The following is a 13,862-nucleotide window of genomic DNA, read 5'->3' as shown; positions in this document are numbered from 1 at the left end:
TTGAGCCTCCATCAGCAACCCTTTTGCCCCAGTGGGAAAAATACGATACCCAGGCAACTCATGAGCTTCTCTTCAGAGAAGATCTTGTTGCTGCTGCTATTCTGGACAGTGTGAGGGTTGGTAACATCGTGCCAGACAGTGATTTTTAGGATACTCTGTCAATCACTGTAACTGCTGTGCATTTGGCCAATAATCTTAAGTTCTGTTTCAAGCTGTTTCCAGTGGCATACTGCAGCCAGTGAATAAGAAAGGCCATTGTGCATGTGTTCCACTTAATGTTTGGGCTTTTTGAAAGATCGCATAACAATTCAAGGTATCATTAAAGCCCTGGCCAGCCTTGGAGTTAGCTATTCCTAATTTGTCTTCTTTCAAGCTTTGCTGTAACAGATGACTAGCTAGGATGTTGTCATGATGAGTTCCTGGTCAAATATAGTAACTTTTGCACATGCTTTTTGTGTGTGCTTGAGCAGAACTGAAGCTCACTAAACCTCATAGCAAGGTAAAAACCTTTATCTATTTTCCTTAGTGTTTTGGTCGCTTTTAGTTTTTATTTCATGCTTCATTTTTTACTCCATTGAGGTTTGTTTTTTCATTGTTTTCGAGCATAATGTGCCAGTAGCAGTTTGTGCTGCCATGCGTTTGGAGTTTCCTATACAGTTTATGGATCCAAAGCATTTTTCTGCAATACAGTTGTCCCTAGTGTTACTAATGAGTGTGTGTCCTTTTATCCTGCCCTTGGGTAAATCAATCAATCAATCAATCAAGGGTCAGTCCTGTTTTCCAGCAAACTGTTGATTCCCCATCAGTCGTTCTTGTATCTCCCACTGGCAGTGGCTGCAGGAAGTGTCATTTGTTAAGGTACATTTTAGTTGTTAGTGTGCATAAAACCTGCGTATGGTAGACAGCTACTCAAGAGAAATAAATGTTCTTCCAGAGTTTCCACATTCCTCTGTGTTGTGCCCACTATATGAGGGGACATCCTATGGTTTTGCACAGTCATGCAAGACAAGAAAAGGCGGTGCTGACGCTAACTCATGAATAGTGACTCGTTAGGACAGTGTTAGAGACAAAGAGATAAACTCTGAAAGAACAGCATGCCCCAAAAACCTCATGGTTCCTGATTTGGAGGGAAATACCTAGGGAGGATCCTCAAGGAGGGCACAGACAAGCACTCTGTCCCTGGTGCCCCGGTCCGAAGGAATATGGTCTAGTCTTGTTGTGCCGTCAAGGGATTGCTTCCTCTTCTGAGAAAGAAGGGAGGAAAAAGGAAAATGACCTAGACATGCAAAGTATTTAGGTGTGAACTAGCTGCTGCTCATCTGATATATTGCAGGAGAAAACTGCGTAATATCTGTTAGTATCACTAGATAACAAAAACAGTTGGTAAAATATGTGGTAAAGAAAGTGTCCTGACCTTTATGCACTGTAGTCATTAAACAATTTTTCTAGAGATATGTTCGAAAAATAGAGTATAGCCGAAATATCTGAATAATAAAACCCAGTTTAATATCTGGATCTGTAGTAATTTCTCTTTTTATTTTTTTTAAATGAAAAATTAGGCTTACCTTCTTAGCACAGTTCTTAAATGTTCTTCTCTAAATGGACATGGCCACACATCTTACTAATTCCTCACTCTCTCCCACAGTTCAGTTTTTAAAATGGAAGAAGATGATGCTCCAATCAAACGCTGTCCAAAGTGTAAAGTTTACATTGAACGAGATGAAGGCTGTGCCCAAATGATGTGTAAGAACTGCAAACATGCCTTTTGCTGGTACTGTCTGGAATCTCTTGATGTGAGTACATGCCATGCAGTCTGATTCTCAGAAGCTTAGAAGTTCATTGCTTTGCTTTGTCACATTAATCAATTAAATAGTAGCTCACTAGCTTCTGCCCAACTTGGTGGACTGCAACCCACCAGAGCTGACACTGGTAATTTGATAGGATTTGTATGCTCTGTTTTACTTGTCTGACCTGTGTGATCTTAGCATTTTGCTTATGTGAGGCAGTAAATAGTTATTAAAAAGTAAAATCTTATGAAAATATTCTGTTTGCAATCTTTACATGGCAACTTACGTGGAGGAGGGGCAGTGCTGCCTTTTTTTTTTTTTTTTTTTTAATAATACTTCATTTAGTACTGACTTTTCAACGTTCCCCTTCTTAAAGGAGTTACAGGATGACTATAGCAATGTTCTTAGTCTGTGGAAGTATAACAAACTCTAGAATTGGTGTGTCACCATGCAGGAGACTAGCAGTCAGATTTGTTTACCGTTCATTTTATTCTGCGGGACAAGAAAGAGTTCTGACATATGAAAAAGAATACAATGTTCTCCTAACACCAGGAATTTGTCAGTCTTTAAGCTGCTGCTGTCATATGTTTATGTTTTCTTTAAATCAGCCTGTTATCGTGCCCAAGGATCAGAGTATATACAATACACACCATCTGTTTCCATGTCATCTGTTTTACTTTATAGCATTGTTAACAATAGCAAAGGAAATGTTTTAGGTTCCCGAAAGTTACTCTGACTATTCAAATCCTGTGGTTGGCCCATTTGAATTCTTTACTAACAGTCCTTAAGTCACAGGCTTCTCATGGGCTCAGTTAAAAAGCAGTATTCCCTCAGTACTAGGCCTGCTATCTTGGCTGGTTTGTGAAAGGATGGCAGGACAGATAGGGACATCATTTCTTAAAAATCTATGTTGGTCCTTTTATTCTTCAACTAGTAAAAGGAACCAACTTTGGGAAGTCTGCGGTACAAGTATTCATTTTACTTTGCTCTTTCTGTATGTGTGTAAATTATATGCAATGGCCAGCTTATCTTCTTGGATCCTCTTGTAAACTCCATGCTAGCATGTAAATATGCAGCTCGAGAGCCTTTGGGAGAAGTATTCATTATAGATATGTAACCCTTGCTGAACAAACCTGTTTGTGAAGATGCTTAACTGTAAACAAAGCACTTTGGAAAGGTTGGACCTGGCCATATCCACTTCACTAAGCTTTTATCTTCCTGTACAATTCCTGGTTATAAGTTCTCCAGAAATAGTATTTTATAACTTGAAGAACAGTTCATACTTCTGGTTATTGCCTACCTTTTCATTTAATTCTTTGTAGGATGATTTTCTCCTTATACATTACGACAAAGGACCTTGTCGAAACAAGCTGGGACACTCCAGAGCGTCTGTTATCTGGCACAGAACACAGGTAAAGCTCAGATCTTTAAAAGCGCTGTACAGGTCTACTACTGTCATAGTGCCTTCCTTTGCCTTACTCATTTTAACACCTTAGGGTGAAGTTCTGTGCCAAATGGTAACTGATTTTCATAGCAGATTTGAAGAGGACAGTAGCTTGGAGAGGAAGTTACCTCTCCCAGAGAGGACACTCCTTGGCCAAAAGCCCCTGAGAACTAAGAAAGGGTACATTTGCAGAGCCAGTTAAGTGCCAATCCAGATATTCTCTCAGTAAACTTGGAGGACAAACTAGGTTGCCACCATCCATACTATTAACAGGGAAGCTCATCCTGCAAGGGGTCTTTAGCTCCAGATCCAGAACTGGAAAGGAATAAACCTGAGTATGCTCAGTATCTTGCTGTGGACTCCAGTTGATTCATTCATGTAGGCTGCATAGAAAGTAACCCCATGAGCTTATCCGTAGTTTCAAACACGTATTCAAATTGACAATTACAAAGAGTGTGGAGATACCTCTTGTAACCTAGATCCAGTGTTGCTGGACCCAACGTGAATGCTGGTGATGAAAGAGCTCTCTGCACTACTTGGATGCATGAAGTGTAAATGCCAATGTGTGACTTGGTCCAATCTACTGCCTTTACGGTCACTTCAGAGATAACAGGGACATCAGGGTATCTGAGTCATCTCTTCCTGAATTAACTGTGTGCCAGTAAAAAGCTACCTTAGCTTGAGATGAAGTGCTTTTCTTGAAGTACAGGTTTCTTTCCATTTGACCATAAACCCCAAGTCTAGAGAATAAATCCCAAGTCTGGACAAACTGCTAAACGGAAATAAAAGAAGGATCGCACCCCTCTCCCTCCGCATACTCCCGTGGGTGCCTGAGCTATGGACTGGGTTTTGCTTGGCTTAGCCAATGGTGTCTTAGGAAGTGTGTGGGTCTCTAAGCTTTCTTGATATACTGTAATATGAGGTGATTAATCCAGTATTTAGAATCTGTTCTTAGCCACAGCAGTTAGTGCAAATAAGTTTGATAGACAGTATGTTTGATATTCTGGTCATTGTCGAGAAAGAAAGTGATAATTCTTTACCAGTCAGGATATACTTCTGCTAAACCCACTAAAGCCAAATCAACATTGCAATTGTTTCCTTATGTTAAGTTTGTTTGAGTATTTATGCAAGGCACATTGAGGCGAGTCATTGGTTTGTTGTTTGTGGATTTAAAAAAAAATATTTGTTTTGGCCAGAGGGAATGGCTTGATGTTGAGTAGGGCAGCAACTTCTTCAGAAGCAAGAGAACCAAGTAGAAAATGAGTAAGTAATACTCAGCAGGCAGTTTTGTTGAAAAAACAAACAAACAAACAAAAACACACACAAAAAAACCCCAAAATAAACAAAAAAACACCCCACAACAGACAAAATGCAACTTAATGAATTCTTTGATGACATATTGAGGCTGAAAGGAAGGTGTAAATAGATACCTCATAAAAATTACCAGTAGTCAATCTGGTCCACTGAATTGCTAACTTCCCGCTTGGCTCTGTCTGACCAGTGCACTCTTAGCCTGGGCTGCAGAGAGCTAGGCAAAGGCGTGCTGTCTCCAAAGAGCAGTATGGCAATAGTTGCGGCTCACGTTTTTTAAAGGAGATGAGACTTGAGCTTTGGTTTATATCTGTAGCAAATAAATGCAAAAATTAGTAAATGGAAGTTGCTTCAGGTTGTCAGCACCTCCAAAAAAAGAATGAGCAATGAAACGTGCACACCTCTGAAGCTGAAAATGAAATTGCTCTTGGCAAGAAATAAAATTGTTAGGGCAAGGAAGTTTGAGCTCCTTATCCCTGGACAGCCAAAAGCCAAGACTGAAAGAATTTGGTGTGGTAGGAGGCAGCCTGAGGGGGGTGACTGCTGTCCCACAGCGCCATCTCCTGCAACCAGCCTTGCCTCTCAGCCCCCCCTCCGAAAACCCCTGGATAGTGGAATTGCAAAAAGAAATACGCAGTAATTGGAACGAGAAATTGTCTGTGGCCGACAAAAGTGCTAGTAAATCATCCTATCTATACCATGGCTAATTAAATATTTGCCAGCAAATTGAAGCGGCATTTCTAGCCCTGGCTAGAAAAATTCTTAATGAGTACTGCACTCTAATTTCATTTTGCCTTCTGTTGTGAGGTTTTGCTAGCAGATTAGCATTCCATTCCTGCCCTAATTATTCAAAATTATTCACAGACACTCTTGTGTGAATAAATCTAAATTATTTTCTCAAATAATTTGCAGGCATATTGTTGCAGCATTACTCTTAACAGTTGCCTATGGCAAATGGGAAAGAAACTTCCTCAGGCGATGAACTTCCACTTGAATGTTTTTTTCAGTAATTTTCCAAACTTAAACTCTGTAGAAACTCATAGGGTTTGGCACAGTGACAGGATGGGTAGGTCTGTTGCCCTCTGCCCATGCTGGGAAGGGGGTGATCAATAAATGTCAATTAAAAAAATGCTTTTAGATAAGTTCGTGTCCCCTGAAGCAGCAGGATGAGCTCAGGTCTGACTGCAAAAAGCCATTGCATGTGCAAAGTCCTCCTATAGTCCACAGTGTTTGTAATCTGTGGCTGAGATTCCTGAGCTTGTGATCCTGCTGGTGGAAAGTTTGTGGGAGTCTTCCCAGATTCTCAGTGAACACCAAAACCTTCAATGATTCTTTTTGGAGCCTTCCCCAGCAAAAAGGGGAGCACCTGAAAGTGGGAGTCTCTAAGTGTCTTGTAGTCTTGATCCTGATATTTAATATTTAGATTTGGTCAAGAAAAAAGTATCTCGTCAGTTGCTTCATTAGTCGTTTGAGATATAGCAAAACTCAAAAAGGCAAATAACCATCTGCATCACTTTGTGTGGTGGAACTGAGTTGTGTGGCACGGTTCTGACTGGAGCAATGAAACATGAGTGTTTACTCTCCGATTTCACTCACGTTTACTGATCGCAGGAGCTGACTGTAGCGTACACTTTGGGGGGAAGTCCTGGCTCTGGTAAGGTCAATGGTATTTGCCGACATCCTTGTGAAGGACACTGATGATGCACTGGTGTCAGCAGAATCTAGGCAATTGCTGTCCCTAACACAATGCTATTCCTTTTCTCTTGCAGGTGGTAGGAATTTTTGCAGGATTTGGTCTTCTACTTTTGGTGGCCTCCCCTTTCCTTCTACTTGCTACACCATTTGTTCTGTGCTGCAAGTGCAAATGTAATAAAGGAGACGATGACCCACTACCTACCTAAACTGAGAAGACTGGACTCATCACAACATGTGTTTTGATTTTATTGTCGCTGTTGATGTTTCCCTCTTGCACTTACATTGCTGTAGCCTTACTTGCCCCATTCTGCTTTTCATTGACACACAGTCTTGGTTTCAGGAACTGTGGTTACTACTGTTGCATTGCTCAATTGATGATAGACAAGGAGGGTAATGGAAGGCAAGTCTGGTGCTAAAGGGAGACGGCGGACCTGGGTAGCTATCTGAAATGAAGAGGTGATACTGCTAAAAATAATGCAAAAAGTTTCTGCTGCCCTGCTGGTGGACTGGGAACTGTACTGAATGCCATCAGCAAAACAAGCTGAAAATGCATACAAATCTAAACTTCTGCCTATCTGTTCACTTCCAAATTTGGTGTCTTATTCCTGTATATATTTAAGTTGCCTATCATTTAAATCAGATAGTCAACTTAGTGTGACTTTACCTTGTTTATTACACATCTGTTTTTGTTAAAGCCATCACAATGTCCGTTTTAATACCTATTTTTCCAAGTATAACAAAATCAATAAGGTGCATATAGGCCATCCTATGCCTTTCTTGAAATTTGGGGAGGGTTGGAGGGACAAAGTTGGTCCTGTTGCCTTCCAGGAATTTTTTGAAGTCTTATAAGAAATTTGTTGATTGAAAGCTACATTTTAAAAATGACTTGATGGAGCTGTAAGGTTGAGTGGTAACACAAACCTGTTATCTAATCAAGGTTCTTTTAAAAATGCATCGATGGTATTGATTACCGCTGGACCACTAGTGTTTTTCTGAATTTTTATTTTTTGCTGTTGTTTAGGGTTCTGCTACACTTACAGGGCTACGTAACTTCTAATCCAGGTATCTTAATCTTTTTATATAGAGATATATATATAATCCTATTTAAACCAAATGTGTAAATAGCTGCGCTATTGAAATATTTTGGAAGTTCAAGTTACATTGCTTCTGTCCTTAGGGCAATTATTAAAAAATACAGGACTAACTTTACTATTTAGCAGACTCTTGGGTTATCAATGAATCTTTCCTTTTAAGTATAAAAATACATCAGGGTTTTCCCTGTAGTTAATAATAAAAATGCCTGGGATATTTGTGGAAGTTGTACTTTACATTTAAACTACTTAGCCCATTTTTAGAGTTAATATCGTATGATGTATGGTATATGCTGTTAATAACAATACTGTGATGAAACAAGTTTTTATTTGAAAAATAATCACTTGACTTGATTTGATAGTTTTGCAGAATTCACAGTGCTGTGTTCCCAGGGTAGTAAAGCGTGCTAGTCAACATACTATTAATCATTGTAGTTTCTCTTTAGAAATATTTTGATGAAAACTATTTTGCTCTGATTTTAAAGCCTACAAGAATTTGACTAATAACTTCTTGCCATGAAATATGAAGCACCTGAAACAACGTGTATGTCTGTGTGTAGTACCGAAGGAAAACATTCTTCTGAATGGCTCGTGGACTGAAGTTTGACTGCGGTTTTTTTCATCATCATTTATTTCTGTGCATTATCTACATACTGAGATGGATGAATATATTGAAGCCAGGATAACTTTGCACTGAAAATGTATTAAGACCCTTAAATGCAACTGCTTCTGGCTGCTGTCACAGGCTGGGAATATGTTTTCATAGATCAAGCATAAGGAAATGATTCCTTTATTATCTTTTGTTTTATACCGTCTATCTGTTAAATAAAAAAACTGTAGGGTACAATTTTGAAAAGGGCCACTGTCTTTTTATAAAACTACTCTTGAATTTCTTCTCCTCCCCCTTCTTCCAAGTTTAATGGTATGCAAATTCAAACTGTGTCTAACCACAGATTTTAGTTCTGGGAGCTGGAGGTTATCTGCAATTTGCTTATTTGGCTTGATTTTAATGAATTCAGCCATTGTAACATGAAGAAAAAGGATAGTCGGTTTCCAGCAAGTCTGAACTCCTTGTGACATCTTCAGATTGTTTATGGCAATGCACAGTTCAGATCTTTTGTTGTCAGAGTATTTTCAGTATTTTAGCTGCCTTTGTTATTCAAAATTGCTTAGTTGTTCAAAAATATCTGTAGGGAATTCTGGGTAGTGCATTTGATCGCTGTTTGCAAGCCCCCGAGGGGTGCGTGAAGCACTGCTGAGTTCAGCGGGCAGTGAAGTGGTTATCTCACTCCGGCTCTGGCAGCAGCTCAGTCCATCTCCCCAGAGGTACCTACCCTAAGCCGAGCACCTGGGCTGTCCTGAGTCATAGCTTCAGCGTGCAGAAGTAGTGGAAACCCTTCTGCGAAGAACAGCTTCCTGCAGGTAAGCTTGAACTATGGCCTTCCATCCTTGGCCCTGTAATTCTATTTAACTGGAGAAAAAAACCCAAAAGTGGACAACGGGACATAAAGTTTTCGTGGGTTGTTAATTTTCTAATTGGGAGCACTAAGGGATTTTGCTGTATGTGGCAGTGACTCTAATAACCGATTCTGCTACTGGGATGATAGTAAACAGCAGAGGTGCAGTGGCCTGGTAACAGTACCGGAGTGTCCTGCTGTGAGGTGTATTTTCTCTGTGCCTTTCTTAGAGACAGTCTTTATGTGGCAAAACTTTAGTTTTCCATGGTACTGTGTGGCCAGTTAATAATCAAAGTCAAAATTAATGCATTTTCAGATTTAAAAGAAAAATGAAAGAAGTCATCTTTTACAAATACAGACACTTTTAAAATAATAGTTTATAATCGATGCTCACAGGTAACATTATATATAATGAGAAAACTGTACTTCTGTCAGTATATCTCTGTCTCTGATCTCAACATACTTGAATTGCTACTGGAGATTTTTATGACATATCTCATTTCACATCCTGGCTGTTAGGAGAGATTATATGCCTACATATATTTACCAAATACCTAATTCTTTCAGGCTTGCTAAATGTCATTCCATCTGTATTCTTCTCGGGGATTTTTTTGGTTTTGGTTTTTTTTTAATTTTTTTAATGCTGATTTGTTTCCAAAGTAGCAACTTCTGGTGGTGATGTATTGAGTTCGGGGCGTTTTTATGTTACAACTTATGTTGATAGTGTGACATTTAATAGCCTGAAATTGAATTGTAAATACATTATTTTAAACTCTGACATTTAAACCCCCTGCCATGGAAAAGTGAATGTTTGTCTCTGCTACTTCTCAGATGAAATTCTGTTACAACAGCTTTGGCTTTTTAGGTTTTTCACCAGAAAAATAAGATTCACTGCATGATTTCTGTTGTGTTTTTATGGTTATGCTATTATTTAGGTTTTTTGCATTGTCTCAAATGCTCTTTTTAATGGAGTTTGTAACAGTACATCATTTGCGTTTTCTTTTGGGGTGGCGTCATGTCTAGTGAGCGAGTGTGGAGTCCAGACTCCAGAGGCTTTGCATCTCCCTAGACTTGCCATTCATTAGTTGGGCTGAAGTCAGTCCTGAGAGAGATCGGTAGCACAGCCTGCACCGACTTCAGTCTTGGTAGCGCTGGGGTTTCCCCGTGTGACATTGGACAAGTCAGTTATCTCCTTTTATCTCAATTTAACCATCTTTTAAATGGATGGACCAATGTTTACCTACCTCACAGGAGGGCTGTGAGGGCAAATTCATTGGTTTTGAGGGTATTCAAGATTCTGTGATGAAAGCTTATATATAAATGCTTACTGTAGTTTTATGTTAATATTTCAATTTTATTCATGTTGGCATTCATCCTGAAACCTCCTACTGCTGACTTTAGCATGCCAAGAATTTGGGATGCTTTCCCCCACATACCAAGCAGCTTGATCTTTCCTCAAATATTCCAGCTTATGAATTAGGCAAAATCCCAAATAAGAGCTGACTGGATCAACTCTCAGCTTACAGCTGATCTCCTGACATGCAGGAAACACAATCAAAATTAGTGAAAAGCTCTCTTGTTTATGGACCTGACAGGATAAAATAGTCATGGATCAGAAGAAGATGAAGTGCGTTTCATTTAAAATTGCTGTGGGCAGGAAAATAAAAATGGAAGTTTTGTGCATTTCATCTGTAGGCCTTTTACTGTATAAGAATAAATATATTTAATACAGGCTGTTTTCATCCCAGTGAGGTGCAGCATGCCATAAAGCTTTGTGCAGGTTTGCTTTTTTAAAACCAAAGTTTGTACGTTTCACATACATAAGCTAAAATCCTGAAGAAAACAGGTAGAATACGGTTGTTGATGACAGTGATATTAAAGACATCAAAAAAGCCTGCATCAGTGCTTAATTGCTAATGCACTTATACTAAGTAAGGCATGCTGTTTGTGTTTAGAGCCCTGTGGTCTTCATTATTGCTTTGATTTGTGTATCTCTCTTATAAGAATTCCAGGAACATTAGGTACAGGTACATGGTACATAACTGAACCTTTCTTGATCATTTTATCATGGATGTATTTTAAACTTGTATAGGGATAAGCATGAAGGAGTCATGCATATGTATAAATAATGTATTTGACCAGTGTAAAAATAGTTCTGTTGATGTATTTGAAATGTAAGTACATTTTGTGCCACTAACACTGTGATGTATAAAAGAGCTGTTGAATGCCTTTTAATGTTGTGTTTTGTACTTTGAATCATATTGAAGAGTTTAATTTGTAATTTCAATAGATATTTTAAATGAATGTGTCTCCTGTGATTCTTCATAGGGACTTTTCAGTGCTATACGTTCACTAAAGAGACCTCCTGCCTCGCTTCTGGGCGTAACTGTGGTTTCTGACTCATCGCCTCCCAGCTTAGCCGAAAGAGTGAATCTGGGTACCTCTAGAGCTCATTTGACCCACAGCTGGGTCTTTGGTCCAGCTCCTGTTGCAGTCCACTGATGGACGCTCTAGCCGGGTGAATGTGCTGCTCTGAGGATCGCTCTGAGATGCCTGTATGTTCTTGCACCGCAGGTTTAGGTCTGGTGGAGGTGGCTGTGGCTAGTTTGTATTCCCCTCAGAGGTGAAACTTTTAAAGGCAAAGTCCAGCGTCCTGAACAACAGAGCATACTTAACTCTCTTTGACAGTGGGAGTTGGCTCTCGTGATCCTGAGTCCACCAACAGGCCCTTTGCATTTTGCCTGAACTGCAGCTGAAGATGCAGTCTTTCCTTCAGTCCCCATCGTTTCTTTCTCACTTGTTAGGATACAATCTATACCCATAAAAAGAGCGCAGGTACGATGTCTTCAAAAAAACGGTGTGCATAACTGATATGCATGTATGCACTTTGTACCTGACAATTTAAGAAAAATCAAGCCCACATAATAGCTGCTACTCGGTCATTCCTTCTTTCATTTTCATGGAGCATAATGATTTTTCTCCATAAGGGAAACATCAGTTTAGATATTTTGTTCAATTAATTGGGCAGAAAATAGTCTATAAATGCCACAAGGGGTTTTGACCTATTTTAGGAGCAGGTATTATTAACAAAGCAATCTTTCTGCTTTCTTCCTCTGCTCCCACAGTCTGTTGCTTCCAATTAGGATATGTTTTGCTTTGCAGTTTTCCTTCAGAGAGGAGGATTATTTCTGAGTCACTTGCAATTATCAGGTAGTTTAGTAATGTTTAGCTCCTGGGCATTTCCTCAGTCTCTCTGCCAGGTTCAGCTTACGTTGCCGTAGAAGGATTTTCTTACCCATGCCTTCAACTGTGTGACTGGGTTTCTGCGCAAGTCTGTAGTCAGACAATCAAGCACTACAGAAATTCTTAAGTGGAGTAATAGACTTCAGGGTCTCAACCGTCTAAAATTAGAGCATTTATGTTGAATTTTTAAATGGCAAACTTCTAGCCCATGTACGTTCTAGTAAATAGTGTCCAAGATCATTCAGTCACCAGAGGTGACCCACATCCATAGTAAAAAGTTCTGCTAGGAGGGGCCCCAGCCCCAGAATAACTCCTGAACTGTACCTGGCCATTGGATGAGAGAGTTCAGATCAAAATCATGCCAGTAACTGGCCTGTAAGAACTGAATGATTGAGACAGCTGAACCCCACAGCACAAAAACATTGTGCTAGTTCTGACATCCTGCTAGTTATAATGGTACTAATACAGATGTGACTGTAGAAATTGAATTATGTACACAGATATGTATGGGGGGTGCCAGAGACTGCCACTGCCAACCTGCAAGCACGGTGCATGCACAACATCCACAAAGCATCTTTTATCTTTTTTTTTTTTTTTTTTTTTTTTTTTCCCCTTGGAGATCATCTAGGATGTTTCTCATAGGAGGTTTTGTGCTGCGGCTACTTGCCCATTAGCAGTGCATCTATACCAAGAGTTTTATTTTATGCACGATATACAGAAACTGATGGAACTTTTGTTGATTTTTGAAAATAAGAGAGAAAAGACTGTTTTGTACCAGGAAGCCTTTGCTACCCAGAATCTGCACTCTGGGAACCAAGATTCAGCCTTGAATCTGACACCACATAAGTATGAGGTTTGTCTTAACATTCAAGTGTCTGGCCTTAACTGATGGTAGAGAGTGCAGAGACACATCTCCTGGGTCTTTGGGACATTTCCCTTCCCATCCTATGCTGCTTACTAAGATAGTTGTCTAGACAACTGAATTAGCTTAGCCTCTCAAGATGCTTTTCTGGTGTGGGTTTTTTCCCCAACCACTTTGATGGCAGAAGTCTAGGTAACTGTCTTTGTCCAGGCACGTAACTTTTACATGGCTAAAACCTAGTGAAACAGTCATAGAGTGCCTTATCACAAGGACTGCTTTCAGATACCAGGACAGAACTTGTTGGAGCAAATTAGAACCAGGTTACTCTGCTCCCATATGGTGTTTCCAGATGAACGTGTGTGTGTGTGTGTGATGACTATAACTTAACACATGTGGCACATATGCAAAATGTTTAGATGCTGTAAATCATGCAAACCAACTCACACATGCAAGCAATGGAAATGCACTTGAAAGACTAAATAGTCCAGTTCTTTTGTGGTGCGTGCACAGGAGAGAACAATGTCAAGCTGTATGTGCTAACTGGTAATTTATTCCTGGTGTTCCTTGCTCACTTTTTTTTTTTTTAAAGCCAAAAATGAACACTATAATCAGTATATAAATGCTAAATTTAAACCTAGGTCCCAAAGAAGAGAGCCCCTGGAAGTCAATTCTAGGTGTCCTAACTCAGTGCCATTTTCTAAAATCTGAATGTAAATATGTGTGTCTAGCTGATGTGTGGAACTTTATTTTTATGCGCAGCATGTCCTTAGATGTCAAATGTGGCTTCTAGTCAGTGTAGCTTATATATGTCTATAGGAAGACAAAATTCTACCGTGTAATTTTGTAGAGCAAGAAATCTGATCCTGGTGCAATGCAGATTGCCCATATTAAATAGACCGATAAAGGTTCTGGGGTATTTTTTCATAGCTTTACGTGGGAGAAAGTGTATTAGGAATAGAATTAAATCACTTC

At 39.6% G+C, this 13,862-nt stretch overlaps 1 protein-coding gene across 8 annotated transcripts in view; it reads left to right on the top strand.

Annotated features, from left to right (window-relative positions):
• RNF144A (ring finger protein 144A) overlaps window positions 1-11,089 on the top strand; it is a 68,279-nt gene extending 57,190 nt beyond the window's left edge. For all 8 annotated transcript variants that reach the window (XM_030037566.2, XM_030037558.1, XM_030037559.1 and 5 more), the window contains 3 exons: window positions 1,646-1,793; window positions 3,110-3,199; window positions 6,312-11,089. In XM_030037566.2, coding sequence (XP_029893426.1) covers window positions 1,646-1,793; window positions 3,110-3,199; window positions 6,312-6,443 — 370 coding nt within the window. In that variant the 3' untranslated portion in view covers window positions 6,444-11,089. The remainder of the gene's footprint in view (window positions 1-1,645; window positions 1,794-3,109; window positions 3,200-6,311) is intronic.
• Window positions 11,090-13,862: the final 2,773 nt, after the last annotated feature.

The sequence above is a fragment of the Aquila chrysaetos genome, chromosome 15 (genome assembly GCF_900496995.4).
Source record: "Aquila chrysaetos chrysaetos chromosome 15, bAquChr1.4, whole genome shotgun sequence".
Classification (NCBI taxonomy): domain Eukaryota; kingdom Metazoa; phylum Chordata; class Aves; order Accipitriformes; family Accipitridae; genus Aquila; species Aquila chrysaetos.
Note: the sequence above shows the minus strand (reverse complement) of the source record. Positions and strands in the feature narration are given on the sequence as shown.